The sequence below is a fragment of the Enhydra lutris genome, unplaced genomic scaffold (genome assembly GCF_002288905.1).
Source record: "Enhydra lutris kenyoni isolate GAN:26980312 unplaced genomic scaffold, ASM228890v2 scaffoldscaffold37, whole genome shotgun sequence".
Lineage (NCBI taxonomy): Eukaryota > Metazoa > Chordata > Mammalia > Carnivora > Mustelidae > Enhydra > Enhydra lutris.
In genome coordinates, this window is record NW_019154121.1 from 26,950,717 (window position 1) to 26,972,318 (window position 21,602).

The 21,602-nt window shown below is 58.7% G+C and overlaps 1 protein-coding gene across 1 annotated transcript; it reads right to left on the reverse strand.

The window, feature by feature from the left end:
- Positions 1–3,185: 3,185 nt before the first annotated feature.
- On the reverse strand, positions 3,186–21,333 carry LOC111154483 (WD repeat domain 86). Its single transcript, XM_022514096.1, has 6 exons — positions 21,111–21,333; positions 11,760–11,901; positions 9,642–10,056; positions 6,634–6,769; positions 3,623–3,726; positions 3,186–3,409 (listed from the first exon to the last, which is right to left on the reverse strand). Exons 1-6 carry the CDS (start codon positions 21,331–21,333, stop codon positions 3,239–3,241), a joined length of 1,191 nt encoding a protein of 396 aa, XP_022369804.1. The 3' UTR covers positions 3,186–3,238.
- Between the last annotated feature and the right edge of the window lie 269 nt (positions 21,334–21,602).

Genomic DNA, 21,602 nt, shown 5'->3' on the forward strand with positions numbered 1-21,602 from the left:
CCAGGACACAGCCGGCAGCCCCAGTGTGCCAGATATGTCCCTGATCCTCCTCCTGTCCTCCAGAGGTCACTGGAAGCTTCTGTGATGGAGGGCAGGTGGCCCCGTTGCCAGCGCCAAGGGCCGGCTGAAATGCTGTGACTTTTTCCCTAATCCTTTTCATAAAGCCTGAACAGCAGCCCAGTTTGAATGGGTGGGAATCTTTTCTGTTGACTTTACAATGAAGGATACAAATGGGAAAAAAAGGTGGAAAACATACTCAAAAATCATCAGCCGGACTTCGCAGTAAGTTGCTCAAACTCCTCAAGTGTTCTAAGTAGGGAGCGCGCCTGGGCCGTCTCGATTCTTATTGAGATCCAGGGTGTTTGCTGCACGGAGTTCTGAGAAGAAATCACAGCTGGCTCTCATGAAGGATGAAACGTGGAAAGCAGATGGTGGGGAAGGAGCCCGCGCAGGAGGGGACAGGGTTTTGCGCCCTTGGTGTTGAAGTGGCTGACGATCGAGGTGATGAGGGGGTCTCTCTGGGACTGTGTCATCCTCGGATTTCGGGCCTGAATCGCAGCTTCTGGCTAACCAGTTACTGTCCTGGCCTTGGGCCAGGCATGGCTTCGAGCTCCCAGATGCGTTCTTAATGATCCTGGAAAGGCTAGAATGCAGAAGCTCACCAGCAGGGCTCTGACCTCGCTTCATGGGCTCCCGAAGAAACACCGAGAGGCCAGCTCTCACGTAAGGAAGGCTGCCTGTCCCGTGTTGGGAGGCAGGCTCTGGTCCTGGCTTTGCCTCCAGCTGCTGTGTGAAAGTAGGCAGTGACTGAGTGCCATTCCCGGCTCCGGAGGGCAGGAGAAGCAGCAAAGGGCATCCGTGATGAAAATGTCCCCAAGTAAACGGGACTGTGCTGAGGCTGGAGGAGTCCCAGAGGACATGGGCCTTGGAGGGGCTCTCCTTGGAGAGTCCGAGAAGAAAGGAGAACATCCCAGACCTGAGACCAATGAGGATGTAATAGTTGATATAGGACAGGCCAAGTGTGCCGTATCCATAAGGTCACGGCTGTTCTAGGTCCACCAGAGGGCGGGGTGGGGCAGAGGATGAGGCGGGAAGGACTGCCAGTCCAACTGCAGAGCCCTGAAAGGCAGGCAGGGGGTCAGGGCTGCAGCGGCCGGATACCCAGGCCCTCACAGGACCCGGAGCAGGAGTGAGACACCGGCGTCTGCACTCTTCACATCTGAAGTCGATCCCTCTCATGAAATTCCGTGAGCTCTTGGCTTTGGTGACCCTCTCCTGCCTGTTCCCTGCCCGTATGTGCCCCGCCTCCACCTCAATCCGGCCCTATTTATCAAGGGCAAAGAATACCTGGTCATCTGCTCTTAACATCGTCAACATCTAACAGAGCCTTGTGTGCTGGAGAAATAAAAATTACCCGAATGCACTCTGCTATATAAATACCAAAACAAAACAAAACAAAAAAAAACCACCAACCCCAACCCCCAGGGGCGCCTGGGTGGCTCAGTGGGTTAAAGTTTCTGCCTTCGGCTCAGGTCATGATCTCAGGGTCCTGGGATCGAGTCCCCCATCGGGCTCTCTGCTCAGCTGGGAGCCTGCTTCCCTCTCTCTCTGCCTGACTTTCTGCCTACTTGTGATCTCTGTCAAATAAATAAATAAAATCTTTAAAAACAAAAACAAAAAAACCCACCAGGTTTCCATTTCCTACTCTGTCCAGGGGAGGCAGGCGGGAGAACAGATCTCTAGCAGCTCCTGTGTCCGGATCCGCCCCGGGGCTCTTTCCCGGGTGTGTCCTAGCCCCTGTGTCTGTCTCTGTGGCGCTTGGAGGAGACGGATCAGAGGTGGCGGAGGGGCTACAGGAGAGGCAGGAACGTGCAGCGGCTGCGCGCGTCCGGGAGCGGCTGGTAAGTCCAGCCGCCCCTCTGCGGGCTCAGCGCAAATCCGGGCACCAGTACTGGAGGTGGTCCCGGTGCCGGCGCTCCCTGGGCTGCACTAGGCTCCCGGGCAGCAGCAGCTGTGGGCGCCGCAGGCCGGCCAGGCAGCCCCCGGCCCGCGCGAGGCCCAGCCCCAGGACGCTGCCGCGCCTGCTTCTCCCCCGCCAGCCTCCCTTCCTGGGGAGGCCCCCGCGTTCCCGGGGTGTGGCCTAGCGCGCAGTCACGAAGGTAGGCATCCCTTCCCACGGCCCCAGGTGCCCATCCCGTACCTATTCATGGCCCTGAGGAGGAGGGCCCCACCCGTCAGGCCTGGACCTGCACCCCCTCCCGGCGCGTGACGCAGACGCACTGGCTCTCGGTGAGCGCAGTGCACGACCCGCTCCTCCGCACCAGAGGCTCCGGGCCTCGGCCACATGCCGAGCCCTCGACCGCCGACGCCGCCCAGCGGCTTCTCCTCTCGCCCCCAGCCGAGGGCTGGCAGCGCGCCCCCTTCAGGTGACGAGGGGGCAGCTGGGGGCGGCTCCCCTCGGGGCCTCTCCGGAGCCCGGGCCCCACCTCCCCCAGGAAGCCCCTCCAGCAGCTCCGCTGAGGGATGGCCCACCCCTTCCCCGCGTACCGCACGGGCGCCCGCGCTGTGCACGTGGCCGGCAGGCGACTGCCCGAGCCTTTGGACCCCAGACCCAGACGGGGCGGCGGGGAGCCCTCCTCGGTTCAGGCCGACTTGGGGGCTTCAGAGCAGGGGTGACGGCTCCCCGATGTCACTCTCAGAGGCCGAAGGGCCTCTCCCGTGGCCACTCCCCATACGAGTGACAGTAGGGGTCATCGGGCCGCAGCCCCTCATTGCCCCCTCGAGGAGGGGCAGGCCCGGGCCGGGTGTGCGAAGCCCCTGTTCCGGGAACCCCTCCTCCCTCCGACGGGCCGCTGAGTTTGCAGAACAAAAGACATATTCCAGAGCGCGTGGAAGGACGTGTATTTCGGTTCTTCACCAGCGTCCTCAAGATAATCTGCCAAACTTAATGACAGCTGCTGCTGGGCGGCTTTTTGAAGAAATCCCATTTCCCCCCAGGACGGGCTTGGCTTCTGGGGACCTCAGGCCCTGGGGGCTGTGGGGCCGCAGACCCCGGGTCGGGAGGGTCCCGCTGGCCCAGGTGCAGACCCGAGTGCGGGGCCGCTCTTCGGGGGGTGGGGCCCGGCCTGGGGGCGGCAGGGACGGAGACGTGGTCCCCGAGGGCGAGCACGGTCGCCATCCACGGGACGGGAGGGGCTTCAGAATCCACGGACACCGAGGCCGGGCAGAGTCGGGGCGCTCAGGCGGGCTGCAGGGGCGCGGCGGCGCAGCCCACCTTGTTGCTGAAGAGGCGGGAACGGCTGCGCGCGGGGGCGGCGGGACGCGGCGGCGGCGCGCACGGGAGGCCGCGCACGTCCCAGAGGCGCAGCGCGCCGTCGTGCGACGCCGTGTACAGCACCTGTTCGTGCACCTGCGGGCGCGGGGCGGCGCGTGGGGCGGCGCTGCGGGGGCGCCCGGGCCGCCCTCCCCTCCGCAGGGCCCGCAGCTTCGCTCGTGGGCGCGAACGGCACCTACCTAAGCCGAGGGCCGGCGACCTCTCCGCCGGGGGAGCCCGGCCTCGGGGTGCGGCGGGCGGCCTTCCCTCCCCGCCGAGGCAGAGCCTGGGGGCGGCGCGAGCGCCTACCTGGATGCAGTTGATGACGAAGGCGTGGCCGCGGAACACCCTCTGCAGTGCTCCGGACTGGGCGTCGAAGGCGCGCGCGCGGGCGTCCCCGCTGCCCGTGAACACTGTGAACACAGGGCGCCGCTGGGCCTGGGCAGGGGTGCGGCGGGGCGGGCCCGGGCCTCTCCGCCCGCCGCACCGGGAGGTCATAAGGTTCAAATGGGAACTAGCGGGAGCTAGGAAGCTCCTTGCAAGGAAGGAGGCGGCACCTTCATTCTCCTGCTACGGGCCTGGGAACTCAGGGTACCACCCCCCTCCCCGTGCACTGCAGGACCGCGGCTGCCCTCTCCGGGGCTCCTGTCCCTCCTGAGTACCACCTCGGCCCAGGTGCCCTCGCTCAGACCGTTTGGTGGAAGCCTTTGGTGAGGCCTGCTTCCCTGCTCTAAAGCCACTGCCTTGGGATTGGGGGGAGGAAGTCATCTACCCCCCCCCCAACATCTGAGCTGCCTACTGGGACAAGGACCAACTAGAAATTCACTCCTTCCCCTCCTCAGTAATGAACTTGGCCCTCCAAACAGAGCCTAGACCCTCTGGCGTTCGCTAGAGCGCCCCTGCCCAACCTCTCCCCGTGAAGGGCCAGGATTCAGCCTTCCTTGTGCCTTTTCCTACGTCAGACTTAGTTCAAGAGTTCTCAGACTCTGGCGAGCACCTGAGTCACCTGGACTGGGGTTAAGGCAGATTGCTGAGCCCATCTGAGTTTCTGTCTTAGGAGGTCTGGGGCGGGGCCTGCGAGCCCGCTTGCCTAACCAGTTCCAGCCGCCGATGGTTCTGCCGGCCAGGGACCACACTGAGTACTGACCACAAGAACTCCGTTGTCTACTTATGGTCCCAGCCTGCATTCTCCCAGAAATGACCCTGACGCTAGGATTGGAGTTCAAGGACTTCATCTGGCCTAGCATTCCACGAAGTGGGTAGAGAAACAGGAAGGAAGGATGTCCATACAGGGGAGTTAGCAGGTGACTACAGGGGGGGCCCTCGGAGAAGGTGCAGACCACGTCTCAGAGCCGGACCCCTGGGGGGCAGGTCATTGGTTGAGGGCCTCTCTTGGGGGTGTCAGCTCCCAGCCCTCCTCCAACCTGCTCCTCACAGGAAAGCACTCTAGAGCAGAGAACCTGAGGGGTGGCAGAGAGAAGCGCCCCAGGTGTGGTCCCCACAGCATCTGCTGCACCCACCCAGCAGCCTGAGCAAGCCATGGGGGTCCCCAGCCTCAAGGATGTCTTCTCTACCCAGATTACTGCTTCACCTGCCTATTCCCAGCCTTGCTGCTGAAGCTACTGGTGAATGTGTCTCTAGAGGGTGAGTTTCCTTCCTGGGTCACTTCTGTTCCTTTCCTGCTTCCTCTACCCCAACCCACTGTGGCTGCTGGGTGTACAGTGGAGGGGAGGAGGGTCAGGAATTCAGTCCATCACCCCCTGCAGCCTGTTGGCAATGGCCACGGACCAGTTTCCTTAACAGTGGGCCGCAGGTGGGGTCCATCCCAGCTGCTGCCAAGGGGTGGCGCTCTGGGCGACTTTAATCTTTTTAAACCAGAGGTCCTGACTCCGGAGCAGAGCCAGAATCACACTTAACAGGCTTGGACCCAGGAAGAAGGAAAAAATAATTTTCCCGTGTCAGACACCTAAATCCCGAGGGTATCTCAAGCTCTATTTTCAGAGATCCACATTCTGTCTTCATCTAACACCCGTGCTGTGAAGTCAACTTGAATTTTGTGCTGCGTCTCTCCCCCACCCATCTGCTCCTTCAGTGTGAGTGTATGTGTGTGTGTGAGAGAGAGAGAGAGAGAGAGAGAGAGAGAGCGAGAACAGAGCAGGGACGGGGGGCCAATAGCAAAACGTAATGCTGGGCATTGTTTTGGGAAAGAGATGTTCAGGAACCTGGAAGCCCCACTCTCATGTAGGTATGGTGAGGTGTGTGTGGGGGGGGCGGGGGGTTGCTTCCTGGAGCAGTGTCTGTCTTCTGGATGTGTCTGGGGTGTGCACATGAGCCAGGCCTCAGGATAGAGCCAGCAAAGCTCAGGTGTGTCAGTTTGAGACCTGTGGGACAAAGAGCTTCTTGCCTATCCAATAAGCCATTCTGCCCTCTTTCTTTCAAAAATAACCTGATTAAAGTTGGCAGCAATATCCCCAGATAAGAGATTTTATTATTCAGTCTCTCTTTCAGGCAGCAAAGAGATGTATGCCAAGTCTTTGGGTAGGGCTTCCAAGAAAGATCTTTAAAGAGACCCACTCAGCTAAGAGACACATCGTTTTACCTTTCCTTCTTCTTCCTGTCTGCCTAAAACGTGATATGATGGCTGGAGCTTCAGCAGCTACCTTAAACTATGAGGCTCCCTAAAAGATAGAAGACGTGTGCTAAGAGCTATAAAGCAAAGTGATCAAAGGAAACTGGGTGCCCGGGAACTTTGTGGAACCATCCATTCCTGCCTGTACCGCCAGCATCAGAAATTCTACCTGAGAAAAATAAACCACTGTTTCATTCAAGGCACTGTTATCTGGGCTTTCTGTTATCTGTAGCCAAATGTAATGCCAGGTGAAGCCAAACCCACGTGGCCCTTCAGTCTGGCGGGAGTTAAGTGGTATCAGGGTCTCATTTGAATAATGAGAATGTGTCGGTGAGATGCTCTTAACCCTGGGGCTCCTAAGCATTTGGGCCGTAATTTGTAAATAACCCTGGGGCGGGGGCGCCTGGATGACTCAGTTGGTTAAGCGGCTGCACTCGGCTCAGGTCAGGATCCCAGGGTCCTCTCTGCTCAGGGGCGCCTGCTTCTCCCTCTCCCCCTGCTGCTCCCCCTGCTTGTGCTCTCTCGCTGCTGACCACCCCAAAGGGCCACTGAGGCTCAGGAGGAAAGAAGAAAGAAGTAGGGCGCAGAGGCCCCGAGCGCGGGAGGATCTGGTGGGGGCGAGGCATGAAGGGCGGAGGCAGCGCAGGCAGGTGGGGGCAGCGTGGGGCCAGCCTGGCCGGGAGTCACTTACAGGTGCCCGCGTGGTATCTGAGGGCGCTCACGCTGTGCCGGTGCGCCGCGAACGTGCGCACGCACTCGCCGGTGTCTGCCAGCCAGCACTTGACCGTCCTGTCGGCGCTGCCCGAGTACACGTGCCGGTTCACGAGCTGGGGGGAGGAGGAGGGAGGGCGGCGCTGGACCCGGGCTGCTACCGCAGCAGGTGACTCGGATCCCGCCCAGACCGCTCCGTGTGGTGGGGGAGGGGCGCGGGCCGGCTCACTGGGACATGCGGACGAGCGGGGAAGACCCTGCCGTGGGGACCCACCCAACGGCCCGTTCCAGCACCCGAGAATCCTGCCGCTTTGCCCTCGGCCACGGCCCCAACGGCCCCCCTGCACCGAGAGAGAAGCATCGTGTCAGAGCCTTCCCATGGCGGGCGGGAAGAAGGCCTGGGGGCGCTCGGCACTCTAGGAGCAAGGGCCACAGAATGTTCGTCCGTGTCGTTACTGTGGTCAGCGTCTCTTGTCCGCAGTTGCTGCTGAAGAACCCTCCGTGCCTGAAAGTTTCCTGGGAATCCGCCTGTAGCTAAGGCCCGGCCGCACTAGCGGTTCCCTTAATCGTCCCAGCGGAGAAAAGGGCTCCCGGGGCTGCCCTGGTGGGGAGGGAGGAGCCCCGGAGACAGGCTCCCCATGTCCCGCCTGCCCCAGCTGACCAGAGTGGCTTTCACACCCCTGCTCAGTGTCACAGGAGAGAAGGCAAAGGCCTGGGAGAGAAGGGATGGGGCGTGGGAGGCCCCTTGCAGGAGCTCCCCTGGCCCCGATAGACAGTGTCCGAGCCCAAGGGAAGGGCAACGACTACTAAAATAATTCTGCAGGTTCATCTAGACCAAATCCCGGCAGCCAAGAGAGTCCCCACCCAGCCCCTCTGGTTAGCAGCGAAGCAGAGGAGAACCGGAAGCCGGGCAAGGAGGGTGGCTGGGAGCCCTGGAGAGAGCCATTTGTGCCAGTGCTGGGGCCCAGGGACCCCTGAAGGCTTAGGAAAGAGGAGGCCCTTCAGCTGGGGCACCAGGCGGCAGGCCTGGAGCGAGCACAGACTGGCCCCCGGCATCCTTACCATGGCCCACGCCTTCCTACCTCGAGCACACACCCGCCCAGCGACAGCCACACTCTGGGCCCCTTTCCACTCCAGTGCCCGCGGCTGCCCCAGGTTCCCCCTATAAGTTCCTGGAGGACAGGGCTCTGACCAGTCCAGATTATATTCCCACCCCAGCCACAGCCCAGGTCAGACTTGACTTTAGGCCATTCACTACGGCAGAGGCGGTGGGATCTCGGGTAACACGTATGGCCTCCTGCCCCTGTGTGTCCTGACCATCCCCAACAGCCGTCACTTCAGAGGCAGCCCCAAAGCCTCCAGGGACCACGCTTCCCCAACTGCCCACTGAGACCCACGGACCTGAAATTAAGGGAGCTGGTGAGTGTGGCCTGTGGGCTGGAGGTCCTCGTGGGCCCCTAGGCCTCTCTGTGCCACTGAGTCCCCGCAAGGGGGGCCCTAAGCTTCCATGGCGGCTGTGGCAAAGGGATGATGCCTCCTGCTCACCACACAGTATGTCCCAAGAATGTGGGGCCTGTCGCACTGTGTTTACAAGTGACCAAGAAGCTCCATTTCAAAAGTACAAATCACGAGTCCAGAGCCCCAGGAAACGCTCCAAGCGTGTTGTCCTTGGCTGCCTAAGACCTCACTGTTCACTTTGGCTGCCTTCCTGCGAGGACGTCCACGGGGAACAGCCGGGCAGCTTGGGGAAGCCAGAGGAGGCCCGAGGCACATGGGGAAGCACACAGACCCTGATGGGGGCATGTCACAGAGGACAGGACCTGCAAGACTTCCCTCAGCCAAGACAGCTTTGGGGGGACGGGGCTCAGGGGCCATCTCCCTGCTGTGCGATCCGTCCAAGCAGGCCTGGGCCTCTGCTGTGGAGGCCCCTGGGGCTCGGGCCTCTCTCTGCTCAGCTTCCGGCCGTGGATGCTCTCGGGGCAGGGGAATGAAGCTGCTGGGCCAGGCTGCAGAGCACAGATGGGCTCCGGACATCCCGCCTCGGGGGAGAGACTGCCGGAGGGGTTCCCCCAGCCCAGCAGGGTGCAGGCCCCATCACACCTTTCTATGCTGCCCCTCACCAGCTGTGAGGCCTTGGACAAGTTGCTCACCCCCTCTGAGCCTCTCACGTGTACAATGAGCACATACAAGCACAGGCAGCATCTGCTGGATGGCCAACCACAGCGCAAGCTACCAGGCACCCGAGGGGCTCACATCTGGGTCACACCCACTGCTGGTCCGTGGAGCCCTCACAACCACCAGGGGTGGGCCCGATTTCACGCTCAGAATCCCTGATCCAAAACCTTGGAGGCAGATGTATTTCAGGAGTTTTGGGATTTGAGCAACACACTCGTGTTCCTACAGCAAAGGAATGCCTAGTCCCAGGAAATGGGGTCAAGTGAGCTCCAGCGAGCTTCCTATCTGTGCGGGCCAGGCTTCGCCGCCAAGGACGTTTTTGTGCCAAGCCTTAAAAAAAACCCAACTTCATGTTGTAGAACTTTTGGATTGAGGAATGAGGGACCAGTGTTTCTGGGTAGACATAACCTTCCCTTAACACGTAAAGAAACCAGAATTCCTATGTTGACAACAGCGGTGACCCTCGTATTTGTGAGGGCGGTGTATTCGGAGACAGGGTCTCTAAGGACGTAGTTAAGTTAAAATGAGGTCACAGGGGTGGGACCTAATCCATAGGACTGGAGTCCCTATAGGAAGAGGACACCTGGATGCAGAGGGACGACGCCGTGAGAAGACGTCCAGCTACACGCCGACCCCTGGATCTCAGACTTGCAGCCCCAGAGCGGTGAGACATCTGTCCCGGTCATGGACACTGTCCCTGACTGAGTACTCTGTTCCTCGGCCCAAGCTAACTAGGACTCGGGGGCGGGTGGTGGCTCAGAAGGCGACCCGGGGGCCTCCCTGGCAGACAGGCAAGGGCCAGGCGGATCTCACCTCCAGACAGATGACAGAGCCCTGGTGCTCCCTGAACACCCGCAGCTGCTCCCCGCTCAGGATGTCCCAGGCGCGGATTGTGGCGTCAGTGCTGCCGGTGAAGGCGGTGTGACTGGGCGTGTCCAGCACAAGGCAGAGCACAGCTCCCGTGTGGCCCCGCAGCGTCTGGTGGCAGCAGCCGCTAGCCACCTGCCACACCTTGGCCGTGCCATCTGTGCTGCCCGTCACCAGGAGCCCCCCAACCTCCTCGGTGCAGGGAGCCCCGGGCAGGTCCCAGGGCGCGGAGTAGGCTAGGGTCAGCACGCAGTTGCGGTGGCCTCGGAACTCCTGGGCCACCTGTCCCTTGTCCACGCTCCAGGCTCGAGCTGTGCGGTCGTAGGAGCTGCTGAAGAGCTGGTTGTTGGCGACCAGGATCCTGGTGGGAACAGGGAGAGGGCAGAGGTCAGAGCATGCAGGGCTAAGGGCAGGGTCAGAGCACAGGGGTAAGAGGCAGGGGTCAGAGCACGCAGGGGTAAGGGGCAGGGGTCAAACTTCGCAGGGGTAGGGGCAGGGGTCAGACCACACAGGGGTGCCTAACAGGCCGTCAGGAGGGCCCTTTGTCTGGTGTCCTCTGTGTTCAGTGAGCCGGGAGAACCTCGTGTGGGCGGAGCGGAGCTCTGTTTGCACCCATGGGGAGAGGAGAGGCCTCCCGGGCAGCAAATACTCATGACTTTAGTCTCACTTCGATGAATACTAAGAACTTCTTCCCAGGAAATACACGTTTGTCTTCACTATAGAACTTTGCTTAACATCAAAGTCTGTTCACACACCCCTGTTAAGAAGCCCTGAGTCCCCCGCCCTCTGGCCCCCCAGGAGCCCACAAAGAGGTGGGGCAGCTGCACCGGGCATGTGTCATAAGTGTGGGGACAGAGCAGTCAATTCCCTGGGCACAGGTTACTCAGTAATGCAATCCAGCAGCTAAGCAAGACTTAGCGTCTACCCAGATCGGTCCATTTGGGACCCCGACCCCTCAGATGTGGGGCGCGTGGACGTGTGTGTATGGGGCGTGTGTGCCCAGGAGAGTTGCAACCCCGCAGAGCATAATTTCTGGCCTCAATTACCCAGGTTTGTTTTTGAGGAGCAGCTGAGAGTTTCCGGTTACAAGCTGGGCACACGCCTATCCCCTGAGATGCGGCCTCTCCCCGCCGCCCCGTCTCATGGCACGAGACTCCCACATACCCACACCTTCCCCCAGTCACACGCTTTCTCAAGGAAGGGTGTCGGGAAGCGACCAGCAGGAGGTGGGACGTCCTGCACCCCCTCGTGGGCTCGCCCCTGGAGGCGGGTGGGACCCGGCGGGCTCCAGCTAAAGAGGCCGGGGGAAAAGCTTGGCTGTGGGAAGGTGACCTTGTCCCCTCACAGGCGTTCCGAGCCAGCACAACACTTGCGTCTCTGTGGAGGGTCGGTACCTTGCTCCTGCCCTATGGGTGCACAGCTCTGACTGCAGGTGGGCAGGTGCCCAGACCCCTGGTCATACCGGACACTCCCTCGGGAGTCTAAGACGGCCACCGCAAGTTACATAAATAGCGTCAAATTGATCTGATTAGCAAAGGAATTTTCATGGCTCAGCTCAGACCCAAATTTAATAAGGAAAGGAAAAATTCAAACGTTTTTGAGAAGGATGGGGTGGGAAATTTCAACGACAACACGGAAAGGGGACGTTTAAAAATACCCTGCACTCCGTCTTCACAACAACCCCGTCTGGTTGACCATCAGGTACTAATTAGGCCACTTCCTCTGGAATCTGCTCCCATCAGTAGGAGCTGTGGCCTCCATCGCTTTTCCCTGGGCCTAGCAGTGGGCAGTGCGCTGCCCGGGTCCCCAAGGGGGGCATCCAGGCACAATCAACGTGTTGGTGGGGCCTCCCTTCCCCAGCCGCTGCCTGCGGAACCCCCACATGCAGCCCATGTCGTGCCTGAAGCACATGCGTCCAGGGACGCCCATCCTCTGTGCTCCTGACGACCTCGGATGCGTCTGCACATAGTCTTCCCCAGAGAAGCTAAGTTCCTCCAGCAGCAGGGGCCACACGGCCTCCCTCTCTGTCCCCTGGACACCTCCCCCCCCCCCCGCCACACTGACCTGTTCACGATGGACGTGTGTCCTCGGAAGACCTGCAGACACTGCCCGGTGCGCACGTCCCACTTTCTGATGGTGTGGTCAGCGCTGCACGTGAAGGCAGCCTCGTCCTCCAGCTGGCAGAAGGTCACGTAGCTCTCGTGCCCTGCGGACGAGGGGACACGTGAGCGCGGGGCATGGCAGCTTTAGTCTCCCTTCCGCGAAGAAAGCAGGGCTGGGGCGTGTTTGAGACGAGCTCAGGATCACCAGCCCTTCGAAGGGGCAACTTCAGTCTGGGAGGCTCAGGAGATGTGGGCTGCCGGGAGAAATTCAGGGGGCCCCTCTCTCTGACCCCCCAGGTCCTCTTGTTCTCTCTTTTCCCATTCTTTCTCCCTCCTCTTCCTCCTTCCCCCTTTTCCGTCAGTCTGTCTCCAGACTCTTCCGCTGTTTGTATTCACTCAGTGGTTGAACAAAGCCACTGTCCCTGTCACCGAGGCAGGAAGTACCGAAGCCCAGGGCCTTGGCCTTCGGGGCCAGACGCCCGGCCTAGCTCTGGGTGCTGCCACTGAGTCACCTCTGCACGTCCCCGTCTCGTGGGGCAGGCGCGCAGACTGGGTGAATGCCGGATGGTGGCCGTTTGCGGCCAGGGTGATGCAGGGTCCACGCGGGGCCTGTGTCGGGAGGGGAGGGGAGAAGAGCCGGGGGGAAGACGGCCCACGCCAAAGCAGGAGGGAACCCCTCTGGCCGGAATTTAGGTGTTTGGCAGAAATGGTGGATAAGGCTCAGGCATAGTGAGGGTGGAGGTCTGGGGACAAACGGAGGGCCTCACGGAGCTGCGGCTCAGCCAAAGGCATCTGCTCGTCCACCTTGTCGGGGCGATGATCGGTGTTCTGACTTCCAGCCTGGCTTATAAAGCAGCCCCGGAAGGACTCCGCTCCCAGTCAGAGCAGGGCCTGTCCTCATACACCCGGCTCTGTCTCAGGGCCGGCCGGCTGGCCCGCTCAGCGGAGCCTGTGACTTTGATCTTGGGGTCGTGAGCTGGAGCCCCATGTTGGTTATAGAGTTTACTTAAAAAACAACAACAAAATCCTTTAAAGTCCTGCATGATAAAATCTAAATCTGTTTAGAATCTAAGATCAGCATTTTTGGGTCAGACAGGCCCATATATGCAAAGATTCTCTATGCCTGAACTAGTTCTACACCTGCACGGACTCCTATGCATGTTAAAAAAAATGTTTCCACCTCAGATAACTTTTTTTTTTAAGATTTTTTTTTTTTTAATTTGTCAGAGAGAGAGGGAGAGAGAGCAAGCACAGGCAGACAGAATGGCAGGCAGAGACAGAGGGAGAAGCAGGCTCCCCGCCAAGCAAGGAGCCTGATGTGGGACTCGATCCCAGGACGCTGGGATCATGACCTGAGCCGAAGGCAGCTGCTTAACCAACTGAGCCACCCAGGCGTCCCTCAGATAACTTTTTAAAAAAATTTTATTTATTCATTTGACAGAGAGAGATAGAGAGAGCACACAAGCAGAGCGGCAGGCAGAGAGACGGGGGGAAGTAGGCTTCCACTGAGCAGGGAGCCTGAGGCAGGACTCGATCCAGGGACCTTAGGATAATGACCTGAGCCGAAGGCAGACAGTTAACTGACTGAGCCACCCAGACACCCCAATAACAACCTTTTATTCCCCTGATAACGAGACCTGATAGCAAACTGAAGCTGAGTATATTTGAAAAGAATCCAGAAACCAGGGGTGCCTGGGAGGCTCAGTAGGTTAAGCGACTGCCTTCGGCTCTGGTCATGGTGCTGCAGTCCCAGGATCCAGTCCCACATCGGGCTCCCAGCCCCACAGCGCGTCTGCTTCTCCCTCTGGCCTTCTCTCCTCTCATGCTTTCTCTCTCAAATAAATAAATAAAATCTTAAAAAAAAAAAAAAAAAAGGATCCAGCAACCAGAAAATCAATAGAATCAAAGGAATGTTATACCTAAGATCCATTTCACAGATGAGGAAATTGATTAATTCAAATATCTACATGTGTGGGATATATGAATTACGTTAAAGATCACAACTGAATTTTAAAATTCTGTCTAGATATCTGGTATCAGACAAGGATTTTTTTTTTGAAAGCTTTTATTTATTTATTTAACAGAGAGAGCGAGAGAGAGAGAGAGAGAGAGTACATAAGCAGAGTGGGCAGCAGAGGGAGAGGGGGAAGCAGGGTCCCCACCGAGCAGGGAGCCCGATGTGGGGCTCGATCCAAGGACCCTAGGATCATGAAGAGCTGAAAGCGGACGCTTAACTGGCTGAGCCACCCAGGCACCCCCAGACAGGGATTTAGAATCTTCTGGGCAGTTTCCAGCTGATGGGCAATTTTTGGCCCTGGGGTTTTAGCTCAGTTTACTTTTGGAAGAACCCAACTCCCTGCGTTCTAAGAAAGAGAATTTTTTAAAAAAAGGAAGGAAGACATGTTTTCCAGTCTTCTTGGAGAGCATGTACCAGGCCTCTAAGAAAACAACGTTTGTGCGAAGCAAGTAAACACTGGGAGATGACGCAGATTAGGTTTCCTTAAAATACACGTCAGTTTAAAAGTCAAGGGCAAAATGTTTGGCAAAACACAGCCCAGCTTTTTGCCAATCCCAAAATGTTTATGAAATATTTTAAGATTGTCAACAAACTACCCTGAAACCAGAGCTGCCATGGGGGTGCTCAGCGGCGTCTGAGGAGGCCCCTGGCTTCCAGGGCTGGAAGGTGGCCCGGCGCCCCGAGGGCAGTGGGGTGCAGCGGAGCCGGCCCTGCACACAGCCCCCCGTAGTCCTCCTCCGGGGGCGGGGCTGCACTGTCGGGGGACAGCCAAGCCAGGAGAGGCGTCCGCAGGGGCATGGGCCGCCTCCTGGCTGCTTCTGTCCCTACTCGACAGAGTCTGACAGCAGGAAGGCGACCTGCCATGTGTGTATATAAGGCCAAGAAAAGCACTGGAAAGCCGAGTGGCCAGTAAGCCGTGGCACCCGTCCTCAGCGAAGCCACAGCCACTAGCCCAGGGATGTGGACCAACTGCATGACCCACGCAAGGAGGAGGAACGATGTATACGATACAAATATAAATACCTGTAGGGGACCTGGGGGGCGCAGCGGGTTAAGGGGTGACTCGGTTTCAGCTCACGTTGTGATCTCAGGGTCGAGGGACGGAGCCTCACGTCGGGCTCGGTGCTGAGCATGGAGTCTGCTTGGGATTCTCTCTCCCCCTTCCCCTCCCCCCACCCCTCTCTAAAATAAATAAAACTTTAAATATATATACATACACAGAGACATGTATAAAAATACCTATAAACAAAGACTTGAAGAGTCAATAATGAAAAGAATTTTTGCAATGTAAAAAAAAAAAAATCCCATCTCTGAAGCTGGGCCAGGCTGATCCTCTGCCCCTCGGGGGCCAGCCCAGGGCTGGTTGACATTCCGTGCAGCAGTCAAGGGCCTCCCAGGGACAAGCCCCTTCCTCTGCATGCCGGGCACCGACTCCGTGTCTGAAAACCCACGCTGAACGAGCCCCGGCTCAGAGCCCAGCCGGCAGAGGCTGCAGAGCGTGTCCCTGACCGCAGTCTGCAGACCGTGCAACGGGGTCCACTGCACACAGCCAACAGGGTCCCCCGGGGAGGGACGGATGAGGGAGGCTGGGGACAAGGGGGGGCGGCCCATCCCGTCTCCAGGGACCACAGCACCACCACCGTGAGCTGTTGGAATTGGGTAGAATAAGCAAAAAAAGCCCAACTAAAAATAAACATTTTTGAAGGGAGAAAGAATGCAGATAAGATGCAGTTACTATGTTCAAAAGGACATGCTGAGGCTCAAGGTTTTCTGCCAAGTCGGCCCTCCCCGCCTCCCCGGCCGCACACCCTGGGACTCGCTAGAAGCTGGGGGTCGAAGCGCCCCTCCACATGCTGGAGGAGCCACTGGGCCACGGGCCTCCTGTGGTCTGCAGCCGCAGAGGTGGGCTGCCATGGGCACCGGCCAAGCTGGAACACTCGTTCGACTAACTTGGCATGAAGAGCGTGGCCTCTTTTCCCTCTGCTGTCCCTCTCCTCTTCTCCAGCCTGTTCCCTGTGGCACCCCCACTCCCTGGGGGCTCCCTGACAACCCCACCCCCCCACTGCCTGCTGGGTTCAGACAGCTGGGAGCCCCGCAGGAGACCTGGGTCAGGATCTGCCGGCCCACAGCCATTAAAACCTCAAACCTTGGTCACACTTCCCTGGAGGGAGGCCTCTCCACAGCCATTTCCGGGCTGCCGGGAAGGCTCCGGGCCCGGCTCCTCCAGGTCTGGGAGCCCTGAGAGCCCCGTGGGTACCAGCCATGGATCTGGGGGATCCCCTACACCGTGCCCACCTTTGGCAAGGGTCTTTTTTTATCAACCTGGCCTTGAGCTACTGTGTTGAGGTGCCGTTTTTGTTTCCTGCCTGGTGGAACTGTATCTGGGTGTGTGACATCAGCAAGCCACAGCAGCGAAGGCCACATGTCCCGCGCGTGGAAGGTGTGGCTGAGATTGTGTCTGACAAAGCCACGGGAGACTCAGCCTCCTGCCCCAAGCTCCCAGCCAGGACAGGAGGAAGCTCCTGTGGCTGGTGCCACCGCAGGGCCTGTCCTTCCAATCCCGCTCCTCTCAGCCCACACCCTCCACCAGGCAGCTCTCCGGCCTCCTTCTGTGACCTCCTCAGTGGACACCCACGGGGAGCTCACTACCTGCAGATGCTGGCCGCTGGAGAGCTGAAGAATGAATGACCCGCCTGTGCTTCCGTCAGCCACATCCATGCTTAAAACAAACTGCATTTTGGAGTGCCCGGGGGGCTCAGTCGGTTAAGCGATTGCCTTTGGCTCAGGTCATGATTCCAGGGTCCTGGGATCGAGCCCCATGTCAGGCTCCCTGTTAATCAGGAAATCCGCTTGCCCCTTTCTTTCCCTCCGTCTCTTCCCGGCTTATGTGTGTTCTCCCTCTCTCTCAAATAAATAAATAAAATCTTTGAAAAAAAAAATACGTAGATGACTCAGCAAGCCCACTTCTGGGTCTCTACAAAAGAAACAGAAGACGGGGCCTGGAAGAGGTATTTGCACACCCAAGCTCATGGCGGCATTTCTCACATCATGTGGAAGAAACCCAAGTGTCTGCGGACAGATGAATGGGCAAAAAGAGGCAGACAGCAGACCAGTACGCAGCCTTCCAAAGGAAGGTCCCCAGAGCACTCAGATTCAGAGGCAGAACGCAGGATGGTGGGCGCCAAGGCCTGGGGTGGGAGAAAGGGGTTATTGTTTGAAGTGGACACCATCTCAGTTTTCCAGGATAGATAAGTTCTAGAGATGGGCCTTGGTAATGGCAGAAGTTTATCAATGTTTACTATCTTCAAACGGTACACTTAAAACCGGTTAAGATGGCCAATTTGATGCTACATGTTTTCTATTAGAGTTAATACTGTCCTGGAGCAAGAGGGAGGAGGGCAGGCTCCCTCCAGAGCCTCTCTGCCCACGTAAACACGGGAGGACTAGTTAGCCCTTCCCAGCCTTGAATGGCAGAATCAGGCCTCAGGAGCAAAGGACGAAGAGTTTGGGGCTGGCCGGGCACCGCGTCAAGGAGATGCTCTGGCTCAGGCTGGGCTTATTGATGTGAGCCTGGAAGACAAGGTCACTAACAGGAGCCAGGAGCTCTTTACTGACCAGTTTTCCCATCCCCCCCATAACCTCATAAGACTGGGTGACTATTTTATCATCCCAATTCACAGATAAAGAAACTAAGGCATGAAAAGATAAGTAATGAGATTTGAGCCCAAGCCACCCAGCTCCAGAGCCCGGGCTCACGACTAGTAATGTCCTGTCCTGCCTCCCTGCCCCCTCCCCATGGCGGGTAGGGGTCAGGGGTCATCAAGATGGGCAGGCACCAGCAGGCTTCCTGCAAACAGGAGGGTGCCGTTTGTTCCCGTGGAATTAAAAACAAACAGCCCCCATCATGCTAGGAGATGCTGCTAGAAGACAAGGACGCTTGTGGCACAGCCGCGGAGGGCTGGAACCTTCAGGCCGGGTCCCTTACGACATGAGAACAGCTCAGGATGGGGACGGTCATCTTGGGACATGCTGCTTATCTCACTGAGCCAACGGAGTGCCCTGAATGACTGGTACCCGACGGATAAGGAAAAAAGGGGGAGAGGATAACTCCATAAAATGTGACTCTTCCCTTTACAGAATAATTGGGCCATAAGCCTATAGGTGAAAGCCAGTCCCAATGACTGAAAAGAGAGAGCCCCCGAGAGAGGGAAGCTGGGGGGCCCTCATGACTCAGCCTGCTCCCCAGGACCAAGGGTGACAACTTGCCCACCGAGACCCCACACACAAGGGACTGTCCTATTCTTCCTTTCCAGCACATCCCTTGGCGTAAACTTTCAAAATGCTGCAAGATTCACAGAAAAGCCTTGGGTCCCCCAACTGCCGCTGGCCCCCTGGGGGAGCTGAGCAGAGCAAGAAGCTCGAGGGCAGAAGGAGAATGCCCGGTAGGAGCTGCCCACACCAGCCACGCTGCCCCAGAAATCCAGGCTTGGTCCCCCGCCAACAGGCTCTTCTCCAGAACCTTCTTAGGGGCCCAGAGCTGCAGCAGGCGCTGGCACTCACCCCAATCTGGAAGTTTCCACAACAGGAGTAGAAAGAGCCTGGAGTGGGGGGTCAGGAGAGCCCCCGGATCTGTAGGTTGTCCTGATGCAAGCCGGAGCCGCACAGAGGGGGGACCTGTCCACGCGGTCCCGCAGTGTGCCCTCAGGCCAAGTCCCATGACGGCTTCGTCCCAGGGCAGGCAGACAACAGAACCTACCTCACAGGCTAGGTTATCTAGAAAACACTTCAAACGCTCCGTGTGCCGGTAAACAGATCTGTGCCTGCCCAGTCCCATCTATAGACCTGTGTCGGTTCTACCCACATCACGGTTTTGAGCATTAATTATAAAGGATAAAGAAGTAAGTGTATTGAGGAATATTAATAAAATATAGGATATTAAACAAATGCTAAGACATTGGTTATTATTTCACTAATACAAACCAATCCTATTGGGGTCACAGAGCTGGCAAGACCTTGCTTTCCTTGGGGGCCACGCAAGGAGTATCTCGTGCCCCAAAAGACTCTTTTTCAAGTTGAGTGTAATAGTGCGATTTCCAGATAAGGAAACCCTTACAGCCCCAGAAGCAATTCTGATAGACACGAGCAGCAGTGATTCATCTGATAGTTTTCCTTGGAGTGGGATGGCTCTCAAGCAGGCCACCAGAGGGGCAGGCACCGCCTCACCAGGACGTGGGGGTTGGTGTCCTGAGGGGACAAGACACTGTGAGGGCTACCGAAGTGGGTGGAGGGGGAGTTGCCAGGCATGAGCTGGGAGGTGATGGCAGAGCAGGGCTGGACAGGAGGGTGGGCTCTGGAGATGCCCTGGGTGCAGAGTCCCATGCCCTGGGCAGAACCACCCTGGAAGAGCGGGGAGCTCGACTTGGGAGGTCACCCACCTTCGAACTAGGCTCCCACACTGGACACCAGGCCCGGGAGCTCCCCGGGGTCAGGGTGCATCAGATCCAGCCAAAAGCTTGTTAGAAACGCAAATTCTAGAGTTCACACCCTACCCCGCACGCGCGCGCTCAGCCGCTCGCACACAGGGCCCTCACTGGAACTGGGATCTGGGAATTTATGTTTCTGAAAGCCCTCCAGATGAGTCTTATGTTTGGAAAAGCACTACAACTGGATTATAAATTTTGGACAGATCTTAGATCTCCTAGCCTCAGTTCAGTGCCTGTCAATCTGTGTGACATTGGGAGTGACTTTGGGGGTGGCCAGAGGAATATGTGTTAGTTTGTAACTGACTCTCCCTTATCACCCCCGACCGCAAGTAACAGCCAATCCAAATTCATCTCCGGGCTGTGAAATATCCACCATAACTGCTTTTATTTAAAAGCAATAGGGTCAGGGTGCCTGGTGGCTCCAGTGTCTGCCTTGGCTCAGGTCATAATCCCAGACTCCCAGCTCAGTGGGGAACCTACTTCTCTTTCTCCTCCCCTTGCTTGTGCTCTCTCTCTGTCAAATAAGTAAATAAAATATTTTAAAAAAATAAAAAATAAAACCAATCGAGTCAGTTTCAGCCAATAGTGAAGCTGATTTGTACTCCCTGTGCCTACAGGACTTGGAAGGCCTGGGGAGGCCACCCAGGATTTGCTGATTGTGGTGGAAAAAAACCAGGCGGTGATAAATAACCACGTGCAGAACCTTGTGCTCCAAGGGGCTGTACCCACTGCTCAGGGGACACCAGGGGCCGAGCTGGAGCGGGGACTCACAGCCCTGGCCTGCAGACATGTGACAGGGACCCAGGGTATGAAAGCCGTCCACCTCCAGTGACTATACACAAATATAAACCCGTATGTAGGCACTTGTGAAATTTTCATAAAACAGTATGTATGTCGGGTCACCTGGGTGGCTCAGCCTGCCTTTGGCTCAGGTCATGATCCCAGAGTCCTGGGATGGAGCCCCACATCCGGCTCCCTGCTCTGCTGGGAAGCCTGCTTCTCCCTCTCCCACTCCCCCTGCTTATGTTCCCTCTCTGGCTGTCTATCAAATAAATAAATAAAATCTAAAAAAAAAAAAACAAAAAAAACCCAGCCAGTATGTACTCCTACTATGCGTGCCTCCTGCCATGCATCGTTTCCAGATATGCTAAATCGGTTTAACAACTCCCTTTTGAAAAACTTTGATCCATCCCTCCCCCACACCCTTTCATTTTCCAGCAGAAGAAACAGGCAGGCACGAAAGAGCAGAGCAGAAAGAAAGGCTAGATGGGGAAGGGGGCGTTCAGATTTCAACTCAACCCCCCACAGGCTGTGTGACCCGGGACAACTTACTTCCTGCCTCAGTTTCCCTGTCTGCACGAGTGGGCTAACAGCAGTGTGAGGACCGGGCACGGCCGTGCTCGGTGCCGCCCGCACCTCGCAAGCGCCAGTGGTGACCACAACGGCTCCTGGAGGAAATGTCCGGCCAAAGGCCACTCGGACAGCGAGGGACGGGGGAAGGCGCTGCCTAGCGCGGGGAGTACGCAGAGGTGCGGTTCCGGGGGAGTCTTAAGGCCGTTGTCACTGCAGCGATTTCCTGCACCCGGCGGACAGGTGAAGGGAGCCCCCCGCAGTGGGTGCACCCCCGCCCCGCGGGCTCCGCACCCCACCCCGCGCGCGCTCGGCGGCTCGCACGCTGGGCCCCCACGAGCGCTGCCCCACGAGGGCCCCGCCGTGGGCGGGGCGGGGCGGGGCTTTAGGGCAGGGGTCGGCGGGCCGCAGGGCTGAGGTGTGCTGCGGCGGAGCCGACGGCGGGGACGGCAGGAGGGTGTACCTTGCAGGAGCGCGCAGCACTGGCCGTCCGCGGTGCTCCACAGCCGGGCCGTGCCGTCCTCGCTGCCCGTCAGCAGGCGCTGCCCATCCGGGCTCAGGCTGAGCCAGTTGATGCCCCCGCGGTGGTCGGCGCAGACCCTCAGGGCCGACCCTCCGCCCCCCATGCGGCCGGCCGGGCGGGAGACGAGGAGGCTGCGCCCCGCTACGGAGGGGCGCCCCGGCATCCACGCGGCGGCTCTCGGCGGTGGCGTCCCGCGGCCATGACCCTGCGGGGCACGGGGTGCGGCGGAGGTGAGGCGGGGACCCTCGCTCCCGCGCCGCCCGCACAGCCTCCGGACCCGCGGACCGAGTGGGGGTGTGGGGGGCGGCGCTGCGGGGGACGGCCCGCGGGGACCTCCCGCTCCCGCTCCCGCCGTGGAGGAGACCCGCCCCCCCGGCGCCGGCTGCCTCCCTTCCCCACGCCCCACCTGAGCGGGCCGGTCCTCGGAGCCGG

Coding starts and splice junctions, on each gene's coding strand:
- LOC111154483 (XM_022514096.1), bottom strand. CDS start 21,333: ATGCCGGGGCGCCCCTCCGTAGCGGGGCGCAGCCTCCTCGTCTCCCGC. Junction 11,902..21,110: donor GTGCTGCGCGCTCCTGCAAG/GTACACCCTCCT, acceptor CCTCGTCCGCAG/GGCACGAGAGCTACGTGACC. Junction 6,770..9,641: donor GCTCTGTCATCTGTCTGGAG/GTGAGATCCGCC, acceptor TCCTCCCCCCAG/CTCGTGAACCGGCACGTGTA.